The sequence below is a fragment of the Daphnia carinata genome, chromosome 9 (genome assembly GCF_022539665.2).
Source record: "Daphnia carinata strain CSIRO-1 chromosome 9, CSIRO_AGI_Dcar_HiC_V3, whole genome shotgun sequence".
In the NCBI taxonomy this organism is placed as follows: domain Eukaryota; kingdom Metazoa; phylum Arthropoda; class Branchiopoda; order Diplostraca; family Daphniidae; genus Daphnia; species Daphnia carinata.
In genome coordinates this window covers 8,216,518-8,240,173 of record NC_081339.1, presented here as the reverse complement: position 1 = coordinate 8,240,173, position 23,656 = coordinate 8,216,518, and the positions used below count along the sequence as shown (strand labels likewise).

The following is a 23,656-nucleotide window of genomic DNA, read 5'->3' as shown; positions in this document are numbered from 1 at the left end:
TACGTACGTTTCGAGTCATATCCACCATCTACATCGAAAATGCCCAGAGTTCGGGTCGGTAGGATTTCCCTCCGGCCTTCTTCTAACCCCCCCCCCCCCCCCCCAAAAAAAAAAAAAGAAAACACGAATTTTGTTCTGTGAAACAAATACAAGATGATAAATCATTCGAGAACTTGTTACTGAAAAATTATGTATTTCCTGTTTGTTTTTTGTTTCTGTTTCGTTTGTGTCTTTGTATGGCAATTAGTTGGCTCACCTATATGCGTTACGGTGTTAACGAAACGGAGGTTTAAAAAAAAGGAAAGACAGCCGCGCCGTATATAATATTCGGTTACAGCGGCAGAGTGAAAACTTGCTCAGTTCTACTTGAAGGATGGCCTTGGATCTCTCTTTCCTCTTCCACTTCAAAATCTCTTGTGTGTATCCTTGTTTATTTTAAAGCGTTTCCCACAGTTATTTCCCGAAAAAGCATGGCGGCTTTCCAGCACAGATAGATCTACTATATATTTATTTTCTTTTTAAAAAAACAAAAAATCAAACGAGGATAGACATGCAACAAAGACCCTGAATTCTCAAGAGTTAATCAGCGTAAACGGGAGGCCGGCTGGCGAAGGAATATCGGCCGCGCTGGCCGTCAGCTAGAACAGGGGTCCGCCATAAAACCTGTTGAAAAAAACAAAAAACAAACACAAAATCTTCACTTAATCTTTAAAAAAAATGTACTCTCCATCTTCTTCATGTATATAAGAATACATGAATAAATTTTGACGTCAATGCGCTGACCGTTCAAATAGGTCGAAGGTGAATGAAATTGGCAATGTTCTAACTGCGAGGGGAGTTTAGAAATGTGTTTATGTATTCAAAGCACGGAGACGCATGTTAAGTATAGTGGCGACAAAAAACGAGTGTACATTACAGCTGGCATTTGTTTTGAAAGCGTACGTTCCAGTACCAAAGCGCGACAATGTATGCGAACATTAAAAAAAAATAATGTATGAATTAGTTCGTATTTTAGCGCAATTAAATGATGGATGAGCTGATAGCGTTAGGATAAATGCTTCAAAAACACCGTCCTGCGGTGATTTTTTTTTGGGGGGGGGGGGGGGGGCGCGGAAACGTACGTATGGAACAAGCACAAACACTACGCCATCTAGTAGGCACGCTTGTCTACCACTGGAACGTTAAGTACCTTTGAAGCGATATAATAGCCGTTACGGATATTCCTGTCATGGGGGAGCTCATGGGCGGCTCTGCGGCGATGTGTTAAGTCACTGGATCGAGCACGATTGTAACGCTGCGGGACGTCGTCTTCATAATTAACGTAGCGTAACGATCTCCTGGCGAAAGGCGATTCGTCCAGTTCGATGGCGGGACGAGCCCGTCTCACGAATTGGTCCCTTTGACCAGACTGATGGGCACGTCTGGCCGGAGTGCGAGCAACTTTCGTCTGAAAGAAGTCGTCTTCTTCATCTGTTGCTTCCTGCCCGCCGACTGCGATAACATATTTGGGCAGATTCTTCTCCCGCGTAACATCAGGCGACAGCTGTTGCTGCTGTCGAACCGATTGCTCAGTCAAGTAGGGAGGATAAAGCGGATACGTTTCGCTGTCGAAGCTGTTGAATTCCGTCTCGAATTTGAATGGGCTGTTCGTCTGTAGGTCGTTGAGCTGTCGCACGTCGTGAATGACAGCCGGTCTAGTGGTGACTGAAATAGGTAAGTCATCAACGTTGTCTTTGGATTCGGATGCGGTGTAAGCTGGGGGTATTGAGTAAAACGTGTTATCGTCATTGGATTGAATCTGCGGTGGGGAATCAAAAGTCGGTTGGAAAGAGGAAAATTCCATTTCATCTGGAAAGCCATTCAATTCGCGGCCTTTGCGACCCGTTTGAAGAAACGGATCGAACGCGTAATAATTGCCGATGATTTCTTCAAAGGCCGCTGTTTTGATGCTATCCGGGAAGCCATCGTCGTACTGTGATGAACACACACCAGCTATGGTGAATAGCATCACGAGTTTCATGGAAATCTATTTAAGATGTAAATTTATTCGTATAAAGTTTTGAAGAGTAAAACGTAATAGACCTACCATGGCTTGATTGTACTTTGCAATAAGATAATCCGAATGATCGATAAATATAGTGATCTGAAGATGTGGACCGGTGGAGGGAGAATGAGTCGATGTAGCAAGTCCACCAATTCCTTTATATACGTAGGTAGCAGACGCGGAGGAAATACATATAGAAAGAAGTGGGAGCTTTCTCCACTTAGAGGCACATGCGAGCGGAGCCGACAGGCTTCAACAGTCTATACTCCGCCGTCTTTCTCTTTCTTTTCATCCGTCCAACGAACAACTACCTGCGCTCTTCGCTCGTAAAAGAAGATGAAATAACTTGAGCTGGTAAAAATGTACGACGTCCAGCGGGTGGATGACCATATGTCGCTGCTTATCGCCTACATCCTCTTTTGAAATAGGCCACTGGACCATCAACATTCATCTCAACTGATGTATGAGTCTACACGTTTAAGAATAAAGGGCGCGCTATTTGAAAAAAAAAATATACGCTTTTGCAAATCCGTTCGTATTGAGAAAATGAAAACAAAATTGCGTGTTCATCGTAAACTTATGTCTGTGCATTCGTATCGCAATACAATGTCTAAGCTGGAAAGGAACGTTCTGAAAGATCCCCGATGATTTGTAAAAATATCTATGCCCGTTTTCTCTCACAAAAATAGTTACGCGACGCTGTGTTGACTACTGTTTACAATAATAAAAGTTTTCGAAATATCTCTTTTTTCCAAACAATTTGTCGTCATTCAAACCATTAAATTGTTCGACTGTTGGTCCGGATTTTTTTTTCGTTCCATTTTTTTTTTTTTTTCTTTGAATGAAGGAAATCAACAAGTGCGTTGAAGCCTGGATGATTATTGGCTAGCGTGGGAAAGAGTTCGGAAATCTCACCTCATCGGTCATCGCGTGATAGAGGCATAATTTTACGTTTATAAGAGAGACCTTCGGGAGCACTTTAACGAAAAAAAAATGTTAGAGGTGGTTCTGACTGGCTTGTTATCCAGAGCGCATTCATGTCCAAAGTTCTGCAGGTGAAAATTTGCCTCCAGTCATTTTTGAATTGAAACAATTTTTTTTTATTTTCGCTGTCACGTAATTTTTTTTCGGTTTAAATGCTTAAACGTTTGAGTCGTTATGGTAGCGACCAACTCTTAGAAATTGATCGTAGTGCTATACTTTCTTGAACTTTCTTTTCAAATAAATTTTGTCAATCATGTCTAACCTACTCTGCGTACCTTCAACGGGTATTTTGGCGATATTGGATGACGTTACAGTTTGCACTACATTTCGCAAAACCATCAAATAATATTTTTTTTTTAGAACTCATCCGATGTGCATGACGGAATTTTTCGTGTGAACGTCGATTACGACGCCTATAAGTGTACGTTTGCTTCAATATTTTTCACACACAAAACAGATGGCTACGTCTAGTGTAACTAACTCTATAGCTGATTGGATTTTTCTGTTTAACTTTATCGTATTTAAACTTGATAGTAAAAAAAATAAAAATACTTTTCGCATAAACTGTCAACTTTTAAAACACTTTTCACCTCCACATACACGTACACATGAAAAAACTTTCGTTTTCGACATGTGTTATGTATCCCAATTGAAAACCCCGCCGCTTTCCAGTACATTCGTATAATAAGACAAGTCATTGTGCAATTGTGTGTAAGAGAAAAAGGAACAGGTAAAAAGAAAAAAATGATGGCACAGCTTTAAAAGAGCCCTTGTCACCATGCTTATCTTTCGGTGATTAGGAAATATAAAAGACCCACACAAGCATGAATGTCAGTCAATGTAAGAGATATAAACGTATAGACCTTAAGGACTTTCCACGCCTTTAGCGTAAGGACGAAAAACTTTCACCGTTTTCAATCATATCTTTCGTGCGGCTAAACTATATGGCTATTCGGTATTTATTCCTCGCTAATGCATCTATATTTATGTTTCCTGGACATATTTCCATTGTTCCAGTTCGTTTTTTTTTTCCGAGAAATTTTTGTCTATTCTTTTGTATCCGGAAATTCCTTGGACGTAATTCAATAAACTGATGTGGGGTTTTAGACAGTGAACAAAAACTGCGGTCAGCTTAGGTACTGAACGTCACGCGAAATGCTTTAAATACCCTAATGTTTTAAGAGAACATTTGAGTGGGCCGTTCGTCTAATGCGACTGAATGCTGTTGACTCACACACTTAACACCCGAAATTCTCCGTTTGAATAATAACGAACGACTTTATAGTTCGATGATTAAGAAAGTGGAAAATGCTTAGTCATCGTCCAACAATTCCAGTTTTCACTGCGTCCATCAACACATTTTTTTTTAAATTTGTCTTGCGATTTTCACGTCGTCAAATCTCTTCATCTTTCGAAAAAAAAATACAATGATCCCCTAATTTATCGAAAACGTAGTTTGCTTTTGTTTTTCGCCACTAGCCGAATACATTCCTACTCCGCATTGCGTGATCGAGTTGGGCACGTTAAAATATACAACAGACTTGTTTATTTTAAAGAAAAAAAAAGCATTAAAACAAAATTAGCCGTTAGCGATATAGCCAGTACGATTGGGTTGAAGTGGAATAATAGGTAAAGATTTCAAATTCTAGAAAGAATTGAGGTAAAGAAAGTTACAGCCTCTCTCCCTCGTTATTTTCAAACATACGCGGATGTCGATGAGGCCGAGACGTCTCATCTCGAATTTTATTTTATTTTTTTTCTTAGAAAGCCTCTGCTAGCAAAATGCGTCTCGAAGACTAATAATAACCCAAGGGCCTTCTATTGCCTGTTGGTTTTTTTATTTTATTTTACTAGTTTCTTGTGTTGCTAGAGTATGGCCATCGCAGGGGGAAAAATGAACTATCAATTCATAAAGTGGGTTAACGGAGCGAGCCATCCAGCACCATCATCTTCACCTAGACAAATAAGGAAGTCTTTGTGTGTTAAAAGAAACAGCAGCAGTTATAATGCTCAATTAATAATTATAAGCGTCGTTGAGCTACAACAGGTAAACAGGTACGGTAACCTCTTTCATATACACGGCTTTAATCTGCAAACTTTTCTCTTATTGCACCGAAAGCCATTTGTCTTACTGTTGCCTTAACATGACGTTTATTCGCGTGAAGAAAAGAAGCAATTTTTCTTTGAAATTGATGTCTGCACAAATAGGTCGTCGAACTGAAGATAAGAAGTTACGCTAGAAATTTTCTAATTAGGTATGTCAGTTACTGTCGTATGCTATCTTCTCAAAGCAAAAAGAATAAAGCAATCAAGATAAGTCTTTCCGACACCTGGTTATAAAATTATAAAACGTGTTCAACGCCTTTACACCAATATCCTCGCCTGCTATTGCTCGTCGAACGCCAGTCATTTCAAGAGTTCGTCATATAAAGTCAAGCCTTTTTTTCACAGAACATTGAATATTCTTTATTATCAACATGTTTCAAAAAGGTAAGACACACATCCAGTCCTAAGGTTTTATCAGTTGATTTTCTAATTAGAAACGTGTTTGAAGTATAGATTACTTAGACATTGGAAATGTCGCCAAGAACACTGAGCCTGTATCTTTCCTAGCAAGAAATTAATTCAACTCAACTGCTCCCGCGTTCGCGAAGTTCTCGATAGCATTCCAAAAAAAATGACACTATGATGATGATCGCTAATTTCGATTAAGTTATTGTTTTACTCACTAAGTTAGCCGCTTTTTAAATATAAACGAAAATAAAGTGCTGTTAGCGCCCTGGCCATCTTTATGTTTTGTTTCTTACGTTTAGCTGAAAAACTACAAAGCAATATGACAATCCGTTTTAACTTTAAAAAAAATCGCCCTTTTTTCTGTTTTACTGCTATCGCCACATCCTAGTTAATTCTCTATATATACTCACTGAATTTTTCTGCTGCATCGTGCTAGCACTGTAACGTACTGGCGCGCTAGCATTGCATCAATACTCGGTACATTTCAAGAAACGATTAACTTAATGAAAAAAATAGCATTTTTCCCGGAATGAGCATTCAATTTTGAGTATATCTCGTGATATTCCACTAATTCCGATGAGTGTCAGTTTTTACTGCAAAATTTTTTTAAGCCCGACTAAATAAGCCCGACTTTTCTTATTTTTTCGTTTTTTATGTTTAATTAAAAAACCATAAGGTTTAATGAAAAATAAATTTTATTTCCGCGATAAGCATTCAATTCTGAATTGAAATCGTGTATTTTAAGCGAAATTTAAAATTTAGCCAAAAATGAAAAAGTGCAAAGGCTATAAGCCTTACCACTTTTATCAAAATCGGTCAAAAATCATCTCCAAAAAGACATCTCTTGGAATTCGATGAAAATATCACAGTATAATCAAAATTGAACGCTGATCCAGAAAATGCTGCTCGTTTCCTTGTCAAGTTAGCCGTTTTTAAATTATACTGAATATTCCTGAAAAAAATAAGAAATGTCTTTGCACTTTTAATTTTTTACTAAATTTCAAATTTCGCTTAAAATACATGATTTCGATTCAGAATTGTATGCTTATCAGGGAAATCAAATTTATTTTTCAATAGGCCTTATGGTTGTTTAATTAAACATAAAAAACGGAAAAATAAGAAAAGTCGCGCTTATTATTTAGTCGAGCTCAAAGTTTTTTTCTGCAAAAATTGATACTCATCGAAATTGGTTCAATATCCCATGATATACTGAAAACTTAATGTTGATTCCGGGAAAATTGCTCTTTCTTTCATTAAGTTAATCTTTTTGAAATACATTGAATATTTGACGTTTCGCCAGAGCGCCAGTACGCTACAGCGTTAGCGCGATGCAGCAGAAAAATTCAGTGGGTGTATATAGAGAATTAACTAGAAGTCTGCCCTGGAGATGGCGATAGCAGTAAAACAAAAAAAAAAGGGCGATATATATTTTCTTTTTTCTTGGGGGGGGGGGGGGGGGGGTAAAACGGATTGCCATAAAGCCAATCGAAAAATAAGCTAGATTTCCATGATTACCATTCAATTGTGAATCGAAATCATGTATTTTAGGCAAACCTTGAAATTTGGCCAAAAATGAAAAGTAGGAAGGGTATAGCCTTCTCATTTTTGCCAAAATCTGCCAAAAACGACATCTCTTCAAATTCTACAAAAATCACACGGCGTAATCAAAATTGGAACGCTGATTTCGATTAAGTGAATGGTTATCTTGTTAAATCAGCCATTTAAAACATAAAATAAAACAAAGTGCTCTTTGTGCTACACTTTCATCAGATATATTTAGAAAGCGAATATGATGGATTTTCTATTTTTGGCTAATTGACTATTTTACTGAGGTATTGTTGCGGAATAGGCTTAAAACACGATATGATATTTTAATATGCAAACTTGTACCGCGAAAGACAGTGCTTCTAGTAACATTATGGAAAAGTTGTTAAGCACTATGTGAAAGGAGGAAGTGGAGAAAGCTCATTACTAAGTGAAAATCTATAATCTATTCAAATAAACAAATCGAGAAGGAAAAGCGTTTCCAAAGCTGTTGTATCATTAAAGGGAAACAATTCTAATTTCAATCGAAAAACGACCAATGGCCACCTGGTGAGCCATTCACGTAAACAGATTGGAGCGTCTGCAATTTGATCTGGAACCTCTTGAATTGACTTGGCGGTCTCTAGAGCTAATAAGGTTTTAATTTTGATCATTTAAACCTTTTATAATCATGGCAGATGATGAATTTGATCCAGATGAGTAAGTACCTGTCAAATTTATGCCTATCCTTAATCATAACGTGCATGTTTTTTGTTATTCAGCGTCAATGACGATTTCGAAGATGTCGAAGAAGACGATAACATGGATGAAATGGAACAGCCAGATGAAGATGCCCAAATTGATTTACTTCAGCAGGGGGAAGGAGGAGCAGGTCAACTTCAAACTAAACGTATTACAACACCATACATGACAAAGTACATGGCAACATGAGGATAGTTGTCTGCCACGAAGAACGATAATAACAAATTTTACATTTAGGTATGAGAGAGCTAGAGTTTTAGGAACCAGAGCATTACAAATAGCTATGTGTGCACCCGTCATGGTTGAACTGGAGGGTGAAACTGATCCCCTTCAGATTGCCATGAAGGAATTGAAGCAAAAGAAAATCCCAATCATCATTCGCCGCTACCTCCCTGATGGAAGTTATGAAGACTGGGGAATAGATGAACTTGTAATCAATGACTGACCAACATATAATACACTAAGATGTCTTTTTGATTGTACTTTGCAATTCTTTTACCATTCGTTTCCCGTTAATCAGAAGGCCCCTAATTGTTGCCTTTGGAAAATACAAACAATATTTTGTACATTACTAAATATGGTAAATGTTACTTTTTAAATTCCTTACTTCATCAGTTTGAGATTTGTGTGCTTCAAAATCACCTCTTGCCCACTTTGTGATCTCCTCTTTCTGTCCATCAACTTTCCGAGCTGTTCGTAGAACTTATTGAAAAAGAAAACATCCTTAAATGATTACCAGTATGCAACAAACATTAGTCACATACCTTCCCTGTACAAACTCAAGACTTCTTGCCTAAGCATGAACTGTGAGTTAGGTAAAATTAGCTCTGAAGTTGTTGTACCACAATACCAGTAAATACCTGCTTTAGAGAAAGGACTTTCTTGGGCAATTTTGAAATTGAAGACATTGTATGTTGTCCGCTGTATGGTCATCGACAGATGAAAACGTAATGGTGATTTATTTGCATAGCACTTGTACTAAAGATTAGATGCCAATTTCCTTGTTTTTATGCTACTAAAATTATTTGTTGCCTGATAGAAGTTGACGTTGTTTGCTGAATGAAACAAAAGAGCAACGGGAGGCGTCAAGGTGTACCTCAAGGATGAAGGGTTTACGGGATTTAAAAATCATGTCAGAATATTGGATACGCAAATTTATTGTCTGTGGACAACGTAAAACAATCTGAAAGATTATCGGGAAAATTGTCGTTTGTCATTTGCTTTCCCAACTTGACGATATATGCTTGCCTTCGTACGATGTTTAACTCCCCCGGTGTCTCCAAAGTTTCCTTGGCGTTTGCGGGGACGATCGGCTTTCGTGCTGCGCATATCTGTAAGAAAAATAAACAAGGATACCAAAAAATATATAATAAAAGCGTATCACAAGTTTTATGTGAGCCAAACTTACTGAGGTCTACGGTAGGCGGGACTTTAAAACCAAAACTTTGGGCCACCTTAGCCAGGTCAAGTGTGTGAACGTCAAAAATTGTTTTCAAATGATGAGAATCGTAGGCACGAATGTAAGCTTTGTAAGCTTCTTTCGCTGACATATGGAGAAAGTAGTTCTTGGCGACTAACTTTTCCAACTGTACAAGAAACGGACGAAGTATTTATAAATGCATTAAGGCGACCTGTTTCTGTTTGTTCCCTTACCTGGGGCTGGATATCGGCTATTTTGCTCCACGAAAACTCAAATTCATTTAGTGGAACTTTGGCTTGCTTCAAGTACCGCAGAAAGCCTAATTCTTCTGGCCTTAGGAGAAGTAGAGCGTGACCCTTACCGCCTTGGCCGCGGGCAGTTCGCCCGACTCGATGAATGTACTCCTAGACACCATCATCAGATCACAATTTTCTCTTTACTTTCATTAAGTATCATACCTTCGGATCATCTGGGGGATCGTACTGGACGATCCAATCGACTGCGGGGATGTCAAGACCTCTTGCAGCAACGTCCGTGCAGAGAAGAATTCCAGTTTCGGCATTACAAAATTGGAAAAATGTTGTCGTTCGCTTGGTTTGCTTTTGCTTACCCTAATACGTACAATCAACAAGATTAATACGAGAAACATGGCAAAGCTTAAGCAGTATCTTACGTGGATGCACATAACAGGCAGATCAATATAGTTTAACAACTCGTGATGGAATTTCACCGAAAGGCAAGAACTGAAGAAGACCATGATTTTCTTTTTTCGATTACGTTTTAAGAAAGAGAAGAGCATAAGGAAACGTTTCTCGGCAGGGCATACGACATAACCTAAGAAGGTAAATTAAATAATTATTTGCTTTAACAAAATAGCTTATAAGAAACGTACCTTGTTCTAGACCCTCAACTGTGGCTTTATCAACAACATCTTCTACCCCAACAACAATTGGTTCCTTCTTGAGCGCCAAACGTGCAAGATCCTCGATTCGTTGCGTCGAAGTAGCGGAAAACAACATGGTCTGTCGTTTCTCTATCGTAATTAATAGGTTTACTTCAATAAGGAGACAACAACTATAAAAACGAAAGCATTAACATACTTGGTAAAATACGAATGAGCTGTTTGAGTTCTTCTTCAAATCCAATATCTAGTACACGGTCAGCTTCATCGATGATTAAGCATTGGAGATTTTTAAAGAGAAAATCTGTTGTGCTATTCAAGTGATCAAGCAATCTACCAGGAGTTGCGACTAAAATGTTGACACCTTTAACGAGCTTAGCTGCTTCAGCCTGGCGATTAGCACCTCCCATCACCAAACCGTATGTATGGGAATGATGCCTACATGAAGAAGGCACGTGAAATTGTCATCTAAGATTACTTTAAATCATGCACTATTTACTTCAACAATTCACGTAGCACACCAAACGTTTGCATGGATAACTCTCTTGTGGGAGAAATAATAATTACTCCAGTTCCTTTCATCATTCAATATAAAGATTAAATGCAATGTTTATGAAACTATAATTAAAAAAAACAAAAAACAATACCATTTCGAGGCATAAATTTTAACTTGTAGATCAGCTCAATTGCAGGTATTAGAAATGCTAGTGTTTTACCAGAACCTGTTTTGGCTTGTCCAAGCAAGTCCCGTCCCTCCAACAAGTGTGGTATTGCTTTTGCCTAATGTAGGGTTCAATGGTTAACTGGGGTTGACTATTGAATTCCATCCCTGAAAAGTTTTACCTGAATTTCTGTCATTTTTTTGAAACCCATTTCCTCTATAGCTTTCAGAGTTAAATCTGAAACACTGCCTTCAAGTGAAGAAAATAACTGATCACTCAGGATGCCTACGTTCAGTGATGATCCAGGTACTAAAAGAAGGGCAAATAATTAACATGTTGGTCAAAACAAAACTTTATAGTCATAACTGCTGTATAAAATAGTTCATCCTAGTTACATTGTTGTAAATCTTCATCTTCTGGATCATCATCCTGATTATCTTCAACAATTTTTTCACTGTCAGAACTAGCCGTTGGTTGTCTTTGTTTTGGAGCTTCCTTGGAATTTATTTTAGGCTTCTTTGCGGGCACTAACAATATTTTTATTGAAAATTAACCAAACTCCTTCTCTTTCTTGAGTGATTCAACTTACATTCAGATTCAACAGCATCCTGTTCTCTTTCTGCAACTTCGGGTTCTTCATCGTTCGATGCATCTATTGCAAAATTAAAACAATCATGTTACAAAAATTTCAAACGCAGAAAACGTTTTATTACCTTGATTTTTCTTTGTAAGGATCCTAAGTCGACTCTTTTCTCGCTGTTTAAGTTTGCGTTTTAGTTGAGGATCAGGCATAGACATTTTGAAAGCAAAGTAAAGAACACGTGCACACCTTCTAGACGTTTGAGCAGACGACTGTGAATTTCATGATCGATTGAGTTTTTTAAAAACTCGATTCGTCAATAGATTCTTCCGGAAATTATGTAAGCGAAACTTCCACATGCTTGTTAAATTTCATACGAATTATGTTTTTAAAATAGACAATGTATGTAGTTTCAACGAAATAGTTTAAATAAATTATATATCGATAACTGAACCACTTTGGTGATGTCTCTAAAAGATCGATTCTTAAGAATGAAGGCAGGAATATTTTTTTGAATGAAACGAATTCCTCACCAACCCAAATACGAAATTCATGGCTTCTTTAGTCAATACATTTTTTTTTTAAGATAACACTTGAAGAGCGCCCCCTGGTCAATTAAACCTTTCCTTTTTCCTTTATGCGAATCCCTCATAATAATTGGTGCATGGAATTCCTCAGTCCTTTGTTACTTAATGACTCGGTTTCGTTGAGGTAGTGACTAAGACATATAATGGCAATATTCCTTGCCTGATACGACTTTTCTTATTAAGAAGATGGTAGTAAGTATGGCCATGAATCTTAGTCCAGTGTTGGCCGCTTCCTTGCCCATCCGACCGATAAATTAAAACGTAAGGCTCAAAAGAATGGCATGTTGGCAGAAAGACGCGTGGGTTAAGTCGTTTATTTCAGCCCATTTGTTTTCCAGTGCACCACCAAATTTCCTGTGGTCGTAATGCGCAACTGAAACACCTCGGATGTCTTCTTAGTTTCCGTTCAAAAATAACGTTGACCTTTAATAGTCATGCTTAAATAATAGCTGAACTCGTGCACTTTCTTGTTAACATTTATCACCTCAATAACCCCTCATCAAAATTATATTTTAATCGAAGTCCATCAAGAGCAGGCAAATCTCCAGTGTAAGACGATTACATCATGTCCATATGGCCGGGGATGAAGCCATTAGCGAGGGCAGTCCACCGATGCATTTAACTATTTATAATACGCCACTCAGACAATCTCAAATGCAGGCCCTTGCCAACATAAAATCCACACACAAACAAGGTCGTCTGTAAGATGTCAAATAACTTTTTGATCACCTGTTACGCGTATGAAGGCCGTCCTCTTCACGCATTTCAGCTTTAGAAAAATATACGTATAAATCCACTAATCTCGTAAATCCTTTGATAGACTTTTTGATAAACACGATAAATTACTCCAACGTAAATCCCACGGAAAAGGCGTTTGCGTATGTTGAAAACTGGGTGGAAGTTGTACGTGCATGATATAGTGGCGCATTATGGAGGGCGACAAAAGGAGGGCAAAATAAAGGGCTATATAGACTGAAGTGTGGAAGGAAATAACAAAAAAAAAAACAACAACAACAAGGAGATGTATAGAGAGAATCACGTTGCGGTAAACGCACATACGGTCTATACCAGCCATAAATTGGAGAGGAAGCTACGAGCCTTGGCAACCTTATAACTTATGGCTGCGTGTGTATACAATGTCGAAAAGCATATAGTCTTTCCGACCGACGCAAAAAGAAATAAACATATACAAAAGAGAAAGGCGTGGTTTTATAGAGTTGGATGCGAGGAGTTATAAAAACCGAGTTACCCTATCGACGAACGAAACGTTGATGTGCAATGAAAAGAGAAGCCATCTACCCGACATCTAAAGCGCATTTTTATTTTAATATAACTTTACAAGAATTTTTATTATTATTATAATTTTTTTTTTTAAATAAAATGCGTCGTACTTTGAGAGGGAAGTGCGACGTTGATTCGTCTGAAAATATAGGCAAGCTTTTAAATAGTTATTCAACTCCAAGAATCAAGGTTTCGCGAAGCTGGTGTACATACTTAGCATATTGATAAGGTTAAAAAACGAAAAACCGGATATTCCTTGTGACATTGGCTCACGCCAAAAGCTCTCCCATACCCCCCCGCCTCCCCCCCCCCTCCCATCGCTTGCGTTAAGACGGTTATCGTTCGTGGGAGTAAATACAATTTCAAGGCACCAAAGCACGTGGCATATAGGATAGCGCGAGAGAAGTGCTTTGGTTTCCCTATGTGTAATATTTTCCTCCTATAAAAATCAGCTTCGAACAAACTAGAATTTATGAGTTGGCTAGTTCGTAGATCCTTTTGAAAATTGCTTGCAGAAAAAAAAAAAAGAAATCCTATTAGAAAACACCGTTATAGTGTCTCTTGTTGGTTGCCCTTGATCCTTCTTTTTTCTTCTTCTTGATCCTGTATCGTCTATTGTCACTAAAGTACTTTGGCCTCTTTCGACTTCTGCGAAGGGAAATCCTTTTTACTGGTCTTCTAACATTCGCTTACACGAATGGCTCATCAGAGGGCCTTGTGGGAGTGAACAGAACGTTTCAAGTATACACAGCCCCCGCCTTATATGTAGGCCATATATCGTCTATATAGTCTGTAAATGATTACGCTAGATCACGCAAAGGATACAAACGGCACAGCGTCCCCAGGTCAACAAAAATGAATGGCGCAAATGAATTGGCGTTGGCAGAGACATTGGTTCAACTAAAAACATTTTTTTCTTCGAAACGCGGCTATCTTTCTGTCTTTTCTTTCTTAAAAAACGAAGTTGCAGTTCGATTTTTTGATTTAGCTGAGATAAAAGCTAATACGCTTGCCACCCATGCCCTGGCATTTGCGCAATAAAAAGTTTTTACGCAACAACAGCTACAAAAAGGAAAGGAAAATACTTGGCGTGCGCAAGGGCATATTCTCTTTTTTTTTGTTGTTGCTGTTCTCTTCTATTGTATTTAAGATGTATAAGCGGATGGTGAGGATTATATATACATATCCATGTTCTCGCTATAGTCGACGCTATATAGTTCGGTAGCTTTCGTATACGCCACGCCTTTTCTTTTTTTTTCCGACGTCCAACGTTCCACGCGTCTAGGAAATGGATGATATTCCCCGTGTGTTGCATATAGATACAGTATATACCTACAGTATACGTTTGAAACGATCTAAGCAACTTCAATTACGCGCCATGAAGGCAACTTAGAGCCTCAGGTCAGATTTTTGGACGAACTTTGTTGTGGAAGCCTATGAAAAAAACACGGAAAGATATAACCCGAGCGAAACAAAGAAAGGATATGCATCGATTCTTATGGTTAGCTATTGAAGATGTGTGTTTGTTTTTTTTGTTTATTTTTTACTGTTGTTTGGAAATGCCTTTTCATTTTCTCGGAGAACAACTCCTACGCGGTTTTAATACGATGTCAAAGGATGTTTCATATATACACACTTCTGGAACATTGACTAAAATAAGAGCTAGACATACTGTATTTCTATTTAAGAAAAATCGAACGTCACGAGTGCTATTTTGCTGCACTGATGTCATTCGTGATACTCTCCCTATTTTTAGCCAACTTCGTTTTCGCAAATACGCCTTCAAGCGCAACATGGCTGACTAGAAAAAGAACAATATTTTTTTTTTTTTTTACTTCCTATAATACCTTTATGTTTCGAAGGAAAGGGATAACCGGCATGGGGGTGGAGGTGTCATGGCAACTGATCCTTTAGCTGGAAAAAGAAATGTGGTTTTAAGACGTTTGAACGTATGGACTTTTTCCGTCATGCAGTATCAGGTATACGTATTACGTCCAATGTCTATATTCAACGACGCCATTGTGTCTACGTATAGCCAACCTTCGTTCACCTGGTCAGGATATAACATTTGCATGTAAGCTTAGAATAGACACAGCAATCTATTATGCGTTGGTTTGTTGTTAAAATAAGAACACTACCAATGTTAACAAGACTTGATATTGCGTGATGCGTACATGGCCTGCAAAATTTATGTAGCAGGTAACGGATAGGACATCTTGTTGTGACGTCTGTTAGGGATGGGGTATTAAAGTATAGCCTCATATGGCCACGTGTGCTTTGTTTCTGCTAATTGAATCTCCCTTTTCAAAGGAGGTTTCAGTTTCTCCGCAGAGTGTACTGTATATATGCCACCGCCATTAGACTGGAACGGCCTCTCCCCGTAACACGTGTAGCTTTTCATTTCCGCTTTGTGTCCATATCTTTTCGTCTTTCAACGTTGCATTTTCGACGTTGATGGATCGATTCAAGGGGAAACAATATGTTTCATCTGGCCCTTTGATCGAACGCACGGCACTAACAGCATCTGACATTCGCAGGACCCGTTGCTGCGTTTAGACTTGTCGTCTAGACTATGTTCGCGAATCGTGACAGTACACAGCACGGCCGTTCCGCCGGGACGCGTTTTACAGGTCATTTTCACGAATCAGCGCCAGCATTTAATGTGAGCCAATGATTGCCGAGAGGATAGCAGTCAAATCCTACACGTACAACGTAGAGTTCTATTGGGTGCGAAATGTATTCGAAGACCAGTGCACAATCATTTTCATATATACTCTAAAATATTATACGTGTATGATAAGAATATAAAGCCATTCAAGGGATCATCAAAACAAAAAAACTGTTACGGCGATCGATGCTGGCCGACGTAAATAAAACGGAGGGACTGACAAGTCATCAATTAAAGACAATAATCGCACTCGTCTGCTTTAATTTTTTTTTTCTTTTCTTTTCTCATTTTCTTTTTTAGCTGGCTATTTGCCATAATGTCCGCTCTTCGATGACGATGCGCCAAAACCTCCGAAGCCAGCCGATGATCCTTGATGAATCGTGTTGACACCTAATTAGAATAAATGTAAATATGTAAGACCCCACATATTAAATATTCATTTTTTTTTTTTTGCGTCTTGTGCATAGAGAGCATTGCCCATGTTTAGATTCAAAATTCAACGAGTACAGGAAAAAAGCAAAGCCTTGCCTTGCAAGTAGTTTCCACCTCCAGCACCGAAAGGTGAAGCAAATCCCGACGAGGCCAATGGAGAAACGAGCGAGCTAAATTGAAGACCGTAAACAATGAATCAAAACTTCTATATAGATTCTTTATGTAATATCTACAACATCGCAAGCTTTCTAACCTTCCGGCGAATCCTCCAGCACCGGCGCCAGTGCCGTAGGTGGCAGCACCACCAAATCCGCCAGTCTGAAGACCACTGTAATATTTTTCAAAATAAACAAATTAAAAAGATTCAACTTTAATTAAATCGTTTTCGATGAAAGGTCGCCCTTTTTGATTGTTCAATTTGTAGCGGCCGTGTTTTAACTCACTGGTTCACTCCGGCGTAAACCTGGTTGACGGCAAGCATTAAACAGACGGCAATCAGCTTGGCAATCATCTGCACATATACAACCGAAATGCAAGTTCGATTAGATAAAAAAAAAAAAAAAAAAAAAAAAAATCAATGGCGCTGTCCTATCGACCATTTTTTTTTTTTTTTTTTCGTGTGCACATAACGCAGGACAGCGGGAAATAATTGATCATGCAGAAGGTTTCAAATGGAATCAAAGGGGTTATAGCAATAGCACGCATTATATATATCTAACGCCGATGGGGGCAGGTAAAACGCACGTGAATTAAAATTACATGCAGAACTAGATTTTGAAGCTGATGCTCTCTTTTCTCTATATCCCGGAGCGTTTGACAATGACTGAAGGTGTATATATCCAAGCGCAAAAAAAAAAAAAAAAAAACAAAAAACAAACTTTGTTTTTAAGGCTAATCGATAGGATGCGTGACAGTGGGACGGTATACAGCATATATGTTAGGTTGGGAACGCGTAAGTAAACGGAGTGATGCAACGGCAGCTTACGGGGACTTTAACTAAACAAGACAATCGATACGATTTTTTTTTTTCAGTTCCGCACGGAAGTTTGAATTTTGATTGAACAATTTTGTCTTCCTTCTTAATAAATAGCCTGCTCAAAAGCTTTGTTAGACGTATTTTGACACGTAAACAAAATCTTACGCAACGTAATCGGTTCAAAAGGGATACATAGACCGTAGGGTCTAACAACTAATGTCTTAATCCCCTTCTTTAAAATAGGATAAAGCTTAATCGAACCATTTGTTTGTTTGCTTGTTTTTTTTTTTTCTAGAACTTAAATTTCAGTTCACCTTGAAAGTGTTGGAGCTTATTGAGTTCATTTTAAACGGTTCTCTCTCACTTTTCTTTAAAAACTTAAACGCTGGGGAAAGATGCTGTGCAAATGAGGGAATATCGCTGACTGAATTCCAAATCAACACGGCCTCCTTTTTAAAGCCATCCTGATTTTGCGCAACCCTCTCTGATAAGTCATGGCCTGATTGTTCATTTAGCCTCTTCTCTCTCTCTGTAGATTGTTTCGAACGTAAATAACAGCAATAATCTAATCGTGAGAGACGCTTCTTTTTTTTTTTTTTAGAAATCTAAAAAAAAAAAATAAAAGACAATGTCAAACATTTTGAAACGATTGTTGAAGAATCAATCACGATTTTTTTTTTTTTTTTTTTTTTTTTTGCATTTTAAAATAGGCTTTACTTTCTCTTTCGTGATGTTTTTGTACATTGAGATAGTCAGCCGCTTCGGTCGAGCAAATAGCGAAAAAGAAAAGCAATTTTGATTGTATTTTAACGACGACTTCACCGTTTGTTTTGCCATCGTAAACAATTAAAAACGATTCGTTATGCAGCATGCTTGAAAAATGAGAAAAATAAGCCGTCCCGGTATTTAGGAAAAAAAAAGATAAAAATTGCAACGGAAGTCGTTCTTGATTGTGTAACGAGTCGTTGCGACTTTCTTGCAGTGGTACGGATACAGTGTGCATTCGAATCGGGAAAAAAAAAAAGCGAAAGCGTTTGTTGAATTTAACAATTAGAAATCTCTTTTTTTTTTTTTTCTCTTCAAATAGAACCAGGCGAAATGATTGCGAATTTCCGTACACGCAGAACGAAATAAAAGAGATGAAATGCAAAGGAATCATTAAATGTCAACGAGTCATCAATTTCTACATCATCATGTACGTATTATGCGAAAAGGAAAAAAAAAAACAACAACAAAAGTTCAAAACTACTAGATCATCATCATGTTACCGTGCTATACAGTCCAGACTGTGAGGGATTTGAACATTTAAGGAAATTGCAATTAATGAGGCCGGCTTTCTGTACATGTCTTAGCTGTGAACTTGATGAGGCCTTGTTAAAACGCAAGTAAACTTTTTGACATGATGGCTGGACTGACGGTTGGACCCCCTCTTTCTTTTCAACTCGTGCTGTCATTAGCGAAACGCAGACGATGAACCTCTTGTTTTTTTTTTTTTGTTTTTTTTTATTGTAACGAAATTCGTTCGTTATAGTTAATATCACTTGGCTTATTCCCCTTCTTGGCTTGTTATGAATGTCTGATTAGAATATGATCAAATGGAAAGTTCATTTAAGGAGAACATGAATTTCAAAGATGAAACAAAAAAAAAAAAAAAAAAAGAATTAAATTTTGAAATTAAAAAAAAATCCCTGAAATAAAAAAAAAAAATGGTTAATAAAGAAGCCATGGTGTTAAACTTGAGAGGATTCGGGTTTACTTCCTGCACAGTCTTTATATATATAGTCTACTCTGCCGCACCATGCAGACATGGCATGTGAAATAATATACCATGGTCCTCTCTACATAGTCTCTGGAACGCGTACCGCTAACATTGTTGAAACTACATATGCCCCCCGTTTATTTATAGAATTTAAAAAAAAAAATTTTTTTTAAAAAATAAAATACATCAATAAGTAAATACAAATCTCTTTTTTTCTAAACCGAATTCATTTCTCTTGCCAATATCATTCGATTGCACACCACTCTACGCTTACATCGAACCTACATTCATATTTTTCCTATTGACCTTTTATTATTTAAAATATTTTTATTTCTGAAGAGGACGGAGGTGGGGATTTAATTGACGGAAAAACAAAAACTAGTTCCGCTATCGCTAGCGTATGTATAAAAAAAAAATAAAAATAAAAATAAAGCCAAGGATTCCGCATCGCCTGCATATTGATCCGTCGAGAGCAGAGCGCGAGGGGCAAAAAGCAGTACACATAGACAAGGAGTTGGGTGACTTCAAAAAAAAAAAAAAAAAAAAGTAAATGTAGGAAAAGAAAAAAAAAAAAAAAAAAAAAAAGCAGGAGGAGGGGTGGGCACAGTGCCGACAATTGGGTGGCGGTGGGGGAAAGGACGGAGCCTTGCAATTGCGCAGGGCACACCCCGAACATCCGGCAGAGCGTGTTCCCGCAGCGGATGATAGTATATACGCGCGCATGGACTCAGGGGCATGGATCCCCCCCCCCCTCCCCCACCCCCTAAACTAAAGGAACGGCAAAATCTGCCCCGTTCAGACATCGCAGACCGTACGCGGCTAATGTACACGTCGGAGCTCACGTTGAATCGCTCTCTCGTCTTGTGCCACATGCCTCCTGTCGTGTGAATGTGTTTCACTTCCGTCATCGTTCATCCGGTTCATCCATTTTTTTTTTTATCTCAACCAATCAAGTCCCGCTATTTTCTTTTATTATTTTTTTTTTGAAAGAAAATATTAAATCAACCTGAGTTTGGACACATCGTGAATTTTATTCTTTATTTCATTTTTATTTTTATTTTTTTCCTCCAGTTCAAATCTTTATTTATTTGATTGATTTATGTTGTTTATCCTCCTGTGGTGTGCGGCGTTCGACATTTATCGTGTGGCAAGCCAAAGACCTATTGTTATTGAGTTGAGCAGCTTTGGCTGTTTTTTTTTGTTTTTTTGTTGTTGTTGTTGTTGCTGTTGTTGTCGCCCGGCTTTTATACACAGCGCGTCCGCATTTGCTGTTTTCGTCCGGTTCCGCTTCCGTGTTTGCTTTTCACAATCCGGATCCTCTCTCTGTCTTTCTCTGTCTCGCACTCCGGCGCCGCATATCTCCAAGCACCAGCGCGTCTCTCTACATCAACTCATAAGAGGCAAGTTGCTCATTCAAAGTTCATTTATCAATTGTTTTTTAGCGTCTACCCCACTAACCCCCCCTGAAACCGCTCCACCTTCCTCCTTACACATTACCGTCTCGTATTATCCAACCAAACCAACCTTCGAAAAAAAACGAAAAAAAAAAACAAAACAACTGACGTTTGAGCGCGCTTTTCAAAAAAAAACAAAAAAACGTACGGGATGCATTGCATAAAACTACGGTCGGGTCGGGATTTAATGCAATTGGCCATCGAGACGGGCAGGCCTTGTTTATATACCATGGGGATATTATAACAACGTACAGTGCTGAGTGACCCATTCTTTTTTTTTTTTTTGCTGTCTTCTATTCACTTCGTTCTTTGATCCGTTCGGTTAGGGTACATACAGTCAGCTTCTTGGGATGCTTGGCAGCCAAGAAAAGAAAAATTCCCAGGGTGGGTATTAAGCTGCGCTGGAATAGAAAGAAGACACCTGTTATGTATAGGTTATAAAGTAAAACAAGAAGAAGAACAACAAGAAGAAAAAAAAAAAAAAATACGCAGCCGAATGTGCAATCGATGCGTTTCAGCGAAAGAAGGCAAGAACTCGCACTTTTCGCAATGCTCCCTTTTTTTTTTTTTGTTTTTTGTTTTTTGTTTTTTGTCTTTTACGATTTTTTGTTTTTGCTCTTGGAGTATGGCTTTTAGTTTTTGTAGATAAAAAAAACAAAGGGGGGGGGGGGGGGGGGGGGGGAGGGAGAACAGAAACTAAAAATAGTTAGAGGGCAGCAAATTGAACGGCTATAGAGTGGCCTGCCCGCAGACGAGAATGTGTATTGTTAATCGCTGACGCATTCGCATATTTTGAACGCGTTCAGACGACGGGACGATGCTGCGTGTCTGCCATATTTTCTGTTGCGTACACGTCAAGAAAATTAAAAAAGAAAAAACAAAAAAAAGGAGAGGAAATCAACGCTTTCATTCTTACATCTCTTACGTAAATTTTCCATCGAAAAAAAAATAGGAGGGATTGCAACAGCTGCTGTAACAGAAAGGCCAAGCTTCCTTCAAGCCAAATGATGACTGGTCATCGAGAGGTAATCAGAATGAGGTGGCGTGCCGTCACAAGAGAAACAAAAAACAAACCAAAATGCGGCGGGTCCTCGAGATCGAGCTATTTTTAGAGAACGAAACGCCGGGCGCCGGAACGTTGAGACTAAAGCGCGTGTTGTTCCATCGCGTAGCGATTCCTATAAATATTTGAGTGGTTCCGGCGTGCGGTATAAACGTGTACGTGTAAAAGTACTGAAGTCGAACGCAGACACTGAAACTGTTAAACACACGCACGTAGGGGTGAAAAAGAAAAAAAAAAAAAAAAAGACGCTTTTCGTTGAACTGCTAAAAAAAATAAAAATAAAAATAATAATAATAAATTAAATAAAGAAAATCCGAATGGAAACCGAAAAACTTTGCCCTTTGCTCTTTTATTATTAACACATCCGTTTCTCTCCATTTTTTTTTTTTTTTTTTTTTGGTTTTTTTTTTTTTTTTGGTTTGTTCTTTTCTCTGGCACGGATGTGTAAGAGGAAAGAAGTTTAAAATCTTCGCGCGAGAGAGTTGAAAATCTAAAGTCAAAGAGAGATGGATCGTTCTTCTCCCTTCTTAAAGCCAATAATAATCATTTCTTTTTCTTTTTTTTTTTTTTGCTGTGTGTATGCGTGTCTGTAATATTTCGAGATCCTTGCGTAATAAAAAGGAAATGCCGCGCTGCTGCTTATATTAGCATTTTGGGGTTCGAGTTGCCAACGGTTTGCGTCACCGCAGGCTGGCGAAATCAACAATTGTGGCCAAGATGTTTTCAACCTTCATTCCTATTATTTATTTTATTTTATTTTATTTTTTTTTTTTTGGCTAAATTTTAAGTAGACAAAACGAGAAAGAAAGAAAGAAATAACGACGTATGTACGTGTAGAGCAAAAGACTTTCATTAGGGAATCCCGTCAAGCGCATCGTATCCCTTTTGCGTGCGCGTATACGCTGTGTGTATACGGGGAGTCTACATATGTGTTGTGTATATCACAGGAAAGGTTGGGGAAAAGCAAAAAAAAAAAAACCAAAAAAAAAAAAAGAAGGCTATATTTCACGGTAACGTTGCAATCTCACGGGTCTGTCCATGTTTGGTTTCCCTGGCGCATTGATCTTTGCGCGGAGACCGCTGTGCGCCCCGGTGCATGTTCCGTATTTCATCCTTTTGTCATCAGCTGTCCCTTTAAGCAAGCACCATCTACTACGTACAAAGCAAAAAAAAAAAAAAAAAGCAAAAACAAAAAAAACTATAATAAAAAACAAAGCTAGAAAATGCAGTTTAAACTTGTAAGACCCCCCCCCCAACCTCAAAAAAAAAAAAAGGATTTTTTAAATCCCGCCATTTTTTTTTTTTTAAATTCATTTTAAATACAAAAAAGTGGGGGAATTGGGGGGGGAATTGCAAACTTGAAATGGATACTTGCCAAGTGAGGCGACGCCAGAACATTTGTCTCGACTGAAGTGCACAGGCAACATTTCAGTCCCCCCTCTCTTCTCTCTCTCATCTCTTTTCATCGAGTTAGCGAAAGAGTAACGCGACACCTATACGATCTTGGCAGTTTCCAAGTGGCTCTATACGTGTAAGGGCAAAAAAAAAAAAAAAAAAAAAATAATAATAAATAAATAAATAAAAAAAAGAGGAACAAAAAAAAAATAAATAGATAAATAAATTATTTGGACACGCGGGAATAGTTATGCCATCTATTTTCCGCCGTCTGGCGTTCTATACTTGAAACGGAAAACTGGTTCGAACGCGTTCACAGCACATGCGTCGCTTTGATGCGATACTCCAGTAGGATAGGGTAATTCTTTTAAAGCGAAAGGTGTGTGCCCTATAAATAAATAATAAAAAAATATATCGTTTATTTTTTATTTATTTATTGAATTGCATGTTCGTTCGGTGTATCGCGTTGGATGTTGAAAATTGGCAACGGTGTTTTTTTGTTTGTTTTTTTTTTAAATTTTATTTCTAATATCCCATTCAATCAAACCGGTAGTGGGGTTTTAGTAATTGGATTTCGAATCGGAAAAGGCTCGTTTTTTTTTTTATATATTTTGTTGCGATGCCGATTGTCCGATCGTTAAGTGTTCGGG

General features: G+C 38.2%; 6 protein-coding genes across 6 annotated transcripts in view; 2 read left to right on the top strand and 4 right to left on the bottom strand.

The window, feature by feature from the left end:
* LOC130700657 (superoxide dismutase [Mn], mitochondrial-like) overlaps positions 1-23,656 on the top strand; it is a 69,148-nt gene that overhangs the window by 24,431 nt on the left and 21,061 nt on the right. The gene's annotated exons all lie outside the window — the stretch shown is intronic.
* LOC130700651 (uncharacterized) lies at positions 297-2,293 on the bottom strand. The gene is made up of 3 exons (XM_057522634.2): positions 2,087-2,293; positions 1,190-2,026; positions 297-663 (listed from the first exon to the last, which is right to left on the bottom strand). Exons 1-3 carry the CDS (start codon positions 2,087-2,089, stop codon positions 580-582), a joined length of 924 nt encoding a protein of 307 aa, XP_057378617.1. The 5' UTR covers positions 2,090-2,293; the 3' UTR covers positions 297-579.
* LOC130700674 (DNA-directed RNA polymerases I, II, and III subunit RPABC2-like) lies at positions 7,640-8,305 on the top strand. The gene is made up of 3 exons (XM_057522657.2): positions 7,640-7,786; positions 7,849-8,001; positions 8,066-8,305. Exons 1-3 carry the CDS (start codon positions 7,758-7,760, stop codon positions 8,271-8,273), a joined length of 390 nt encoding a protein of 129 aa, XP_057378640.1. The 5' UTR covers positions 7,640-7,757; the 3' UTR covers positions 8,274-8,305.
* LOC130700677 (LYR motif-containing protein 2-like) lies at positions 8,241-8,879 on the bottom strand. Its single transcript, XM_057522661.2, has 4 exons — positions 8,689-8,879; positions 8,593-8,632; positions 8,436-8,530; positions 8,241-8,366 (listed from the first exon to the last, which is right to left on the bottom strand). Exons 1-4 carry the CDS (start codon positions 8,734-8,736, stop codon positions 8,289-8,291), a joined length of 261 nt encoding a protein of 86 aa, XP_057378644.1. The 5' UTR covers positions 8,737-8,879; the 3' UTR covers positions 8,241-8,288.
* On the bottom strand, positions 8,968-11,658 carry LOC130700679 (uncharacterized). Its single transcript, XM_057522663.2, has 13 exons — positions 11,525-11,658; positions 11,401-11,463; positions 11,207-11,338; positions 10,993-11,120; positions 10,797-10,929; positions 10,649-10,724; positions 10,349-10,587; positions 10,141-10,281; positions 9,922-10,082; positions 9,707-9,859; positions 9,482-9,652; positions 9,237-9,414; positions 8,968-9,159 (listed from the first exon to the last, which is right to left on the bottom strand). The coding sequence occupies exons 1-13, from the start codon at positions 11,607-11,609 to the stop codon at positions 9,020-9,022; spliced, it is 1,800 nt and encodes a 599-aa protein (XP_057378646.1). The 5' UTR covers positions 11,610-11,658; the 3' UTR covers positions 8,968-9,019.
* LOC130700676 (keratin-associated protein 19-2-like) lies at positions 15,978-17,751 on the bottom strand. Its single transcript, XM_057522659.1, has 5 exons — positions 17,650-17,751; positions 16,803-16,870; positions 16,613-16,687; positions 16,456-16,529; positions 15,978-16,317 (listed from the first exon to the last, which is right to left on the bottom strand). The coding sequence occupies exons 1-5, from the start codon at positions 17,677-17,679 to the stop codon at positions 16,232-16,234; spliced, it is 333 nt and encodes a 110-aa protein (XP_057378642.1). The 5' UTR covers positions 17,680-17,751; the 3' UTR covers positions 15,978-16,231.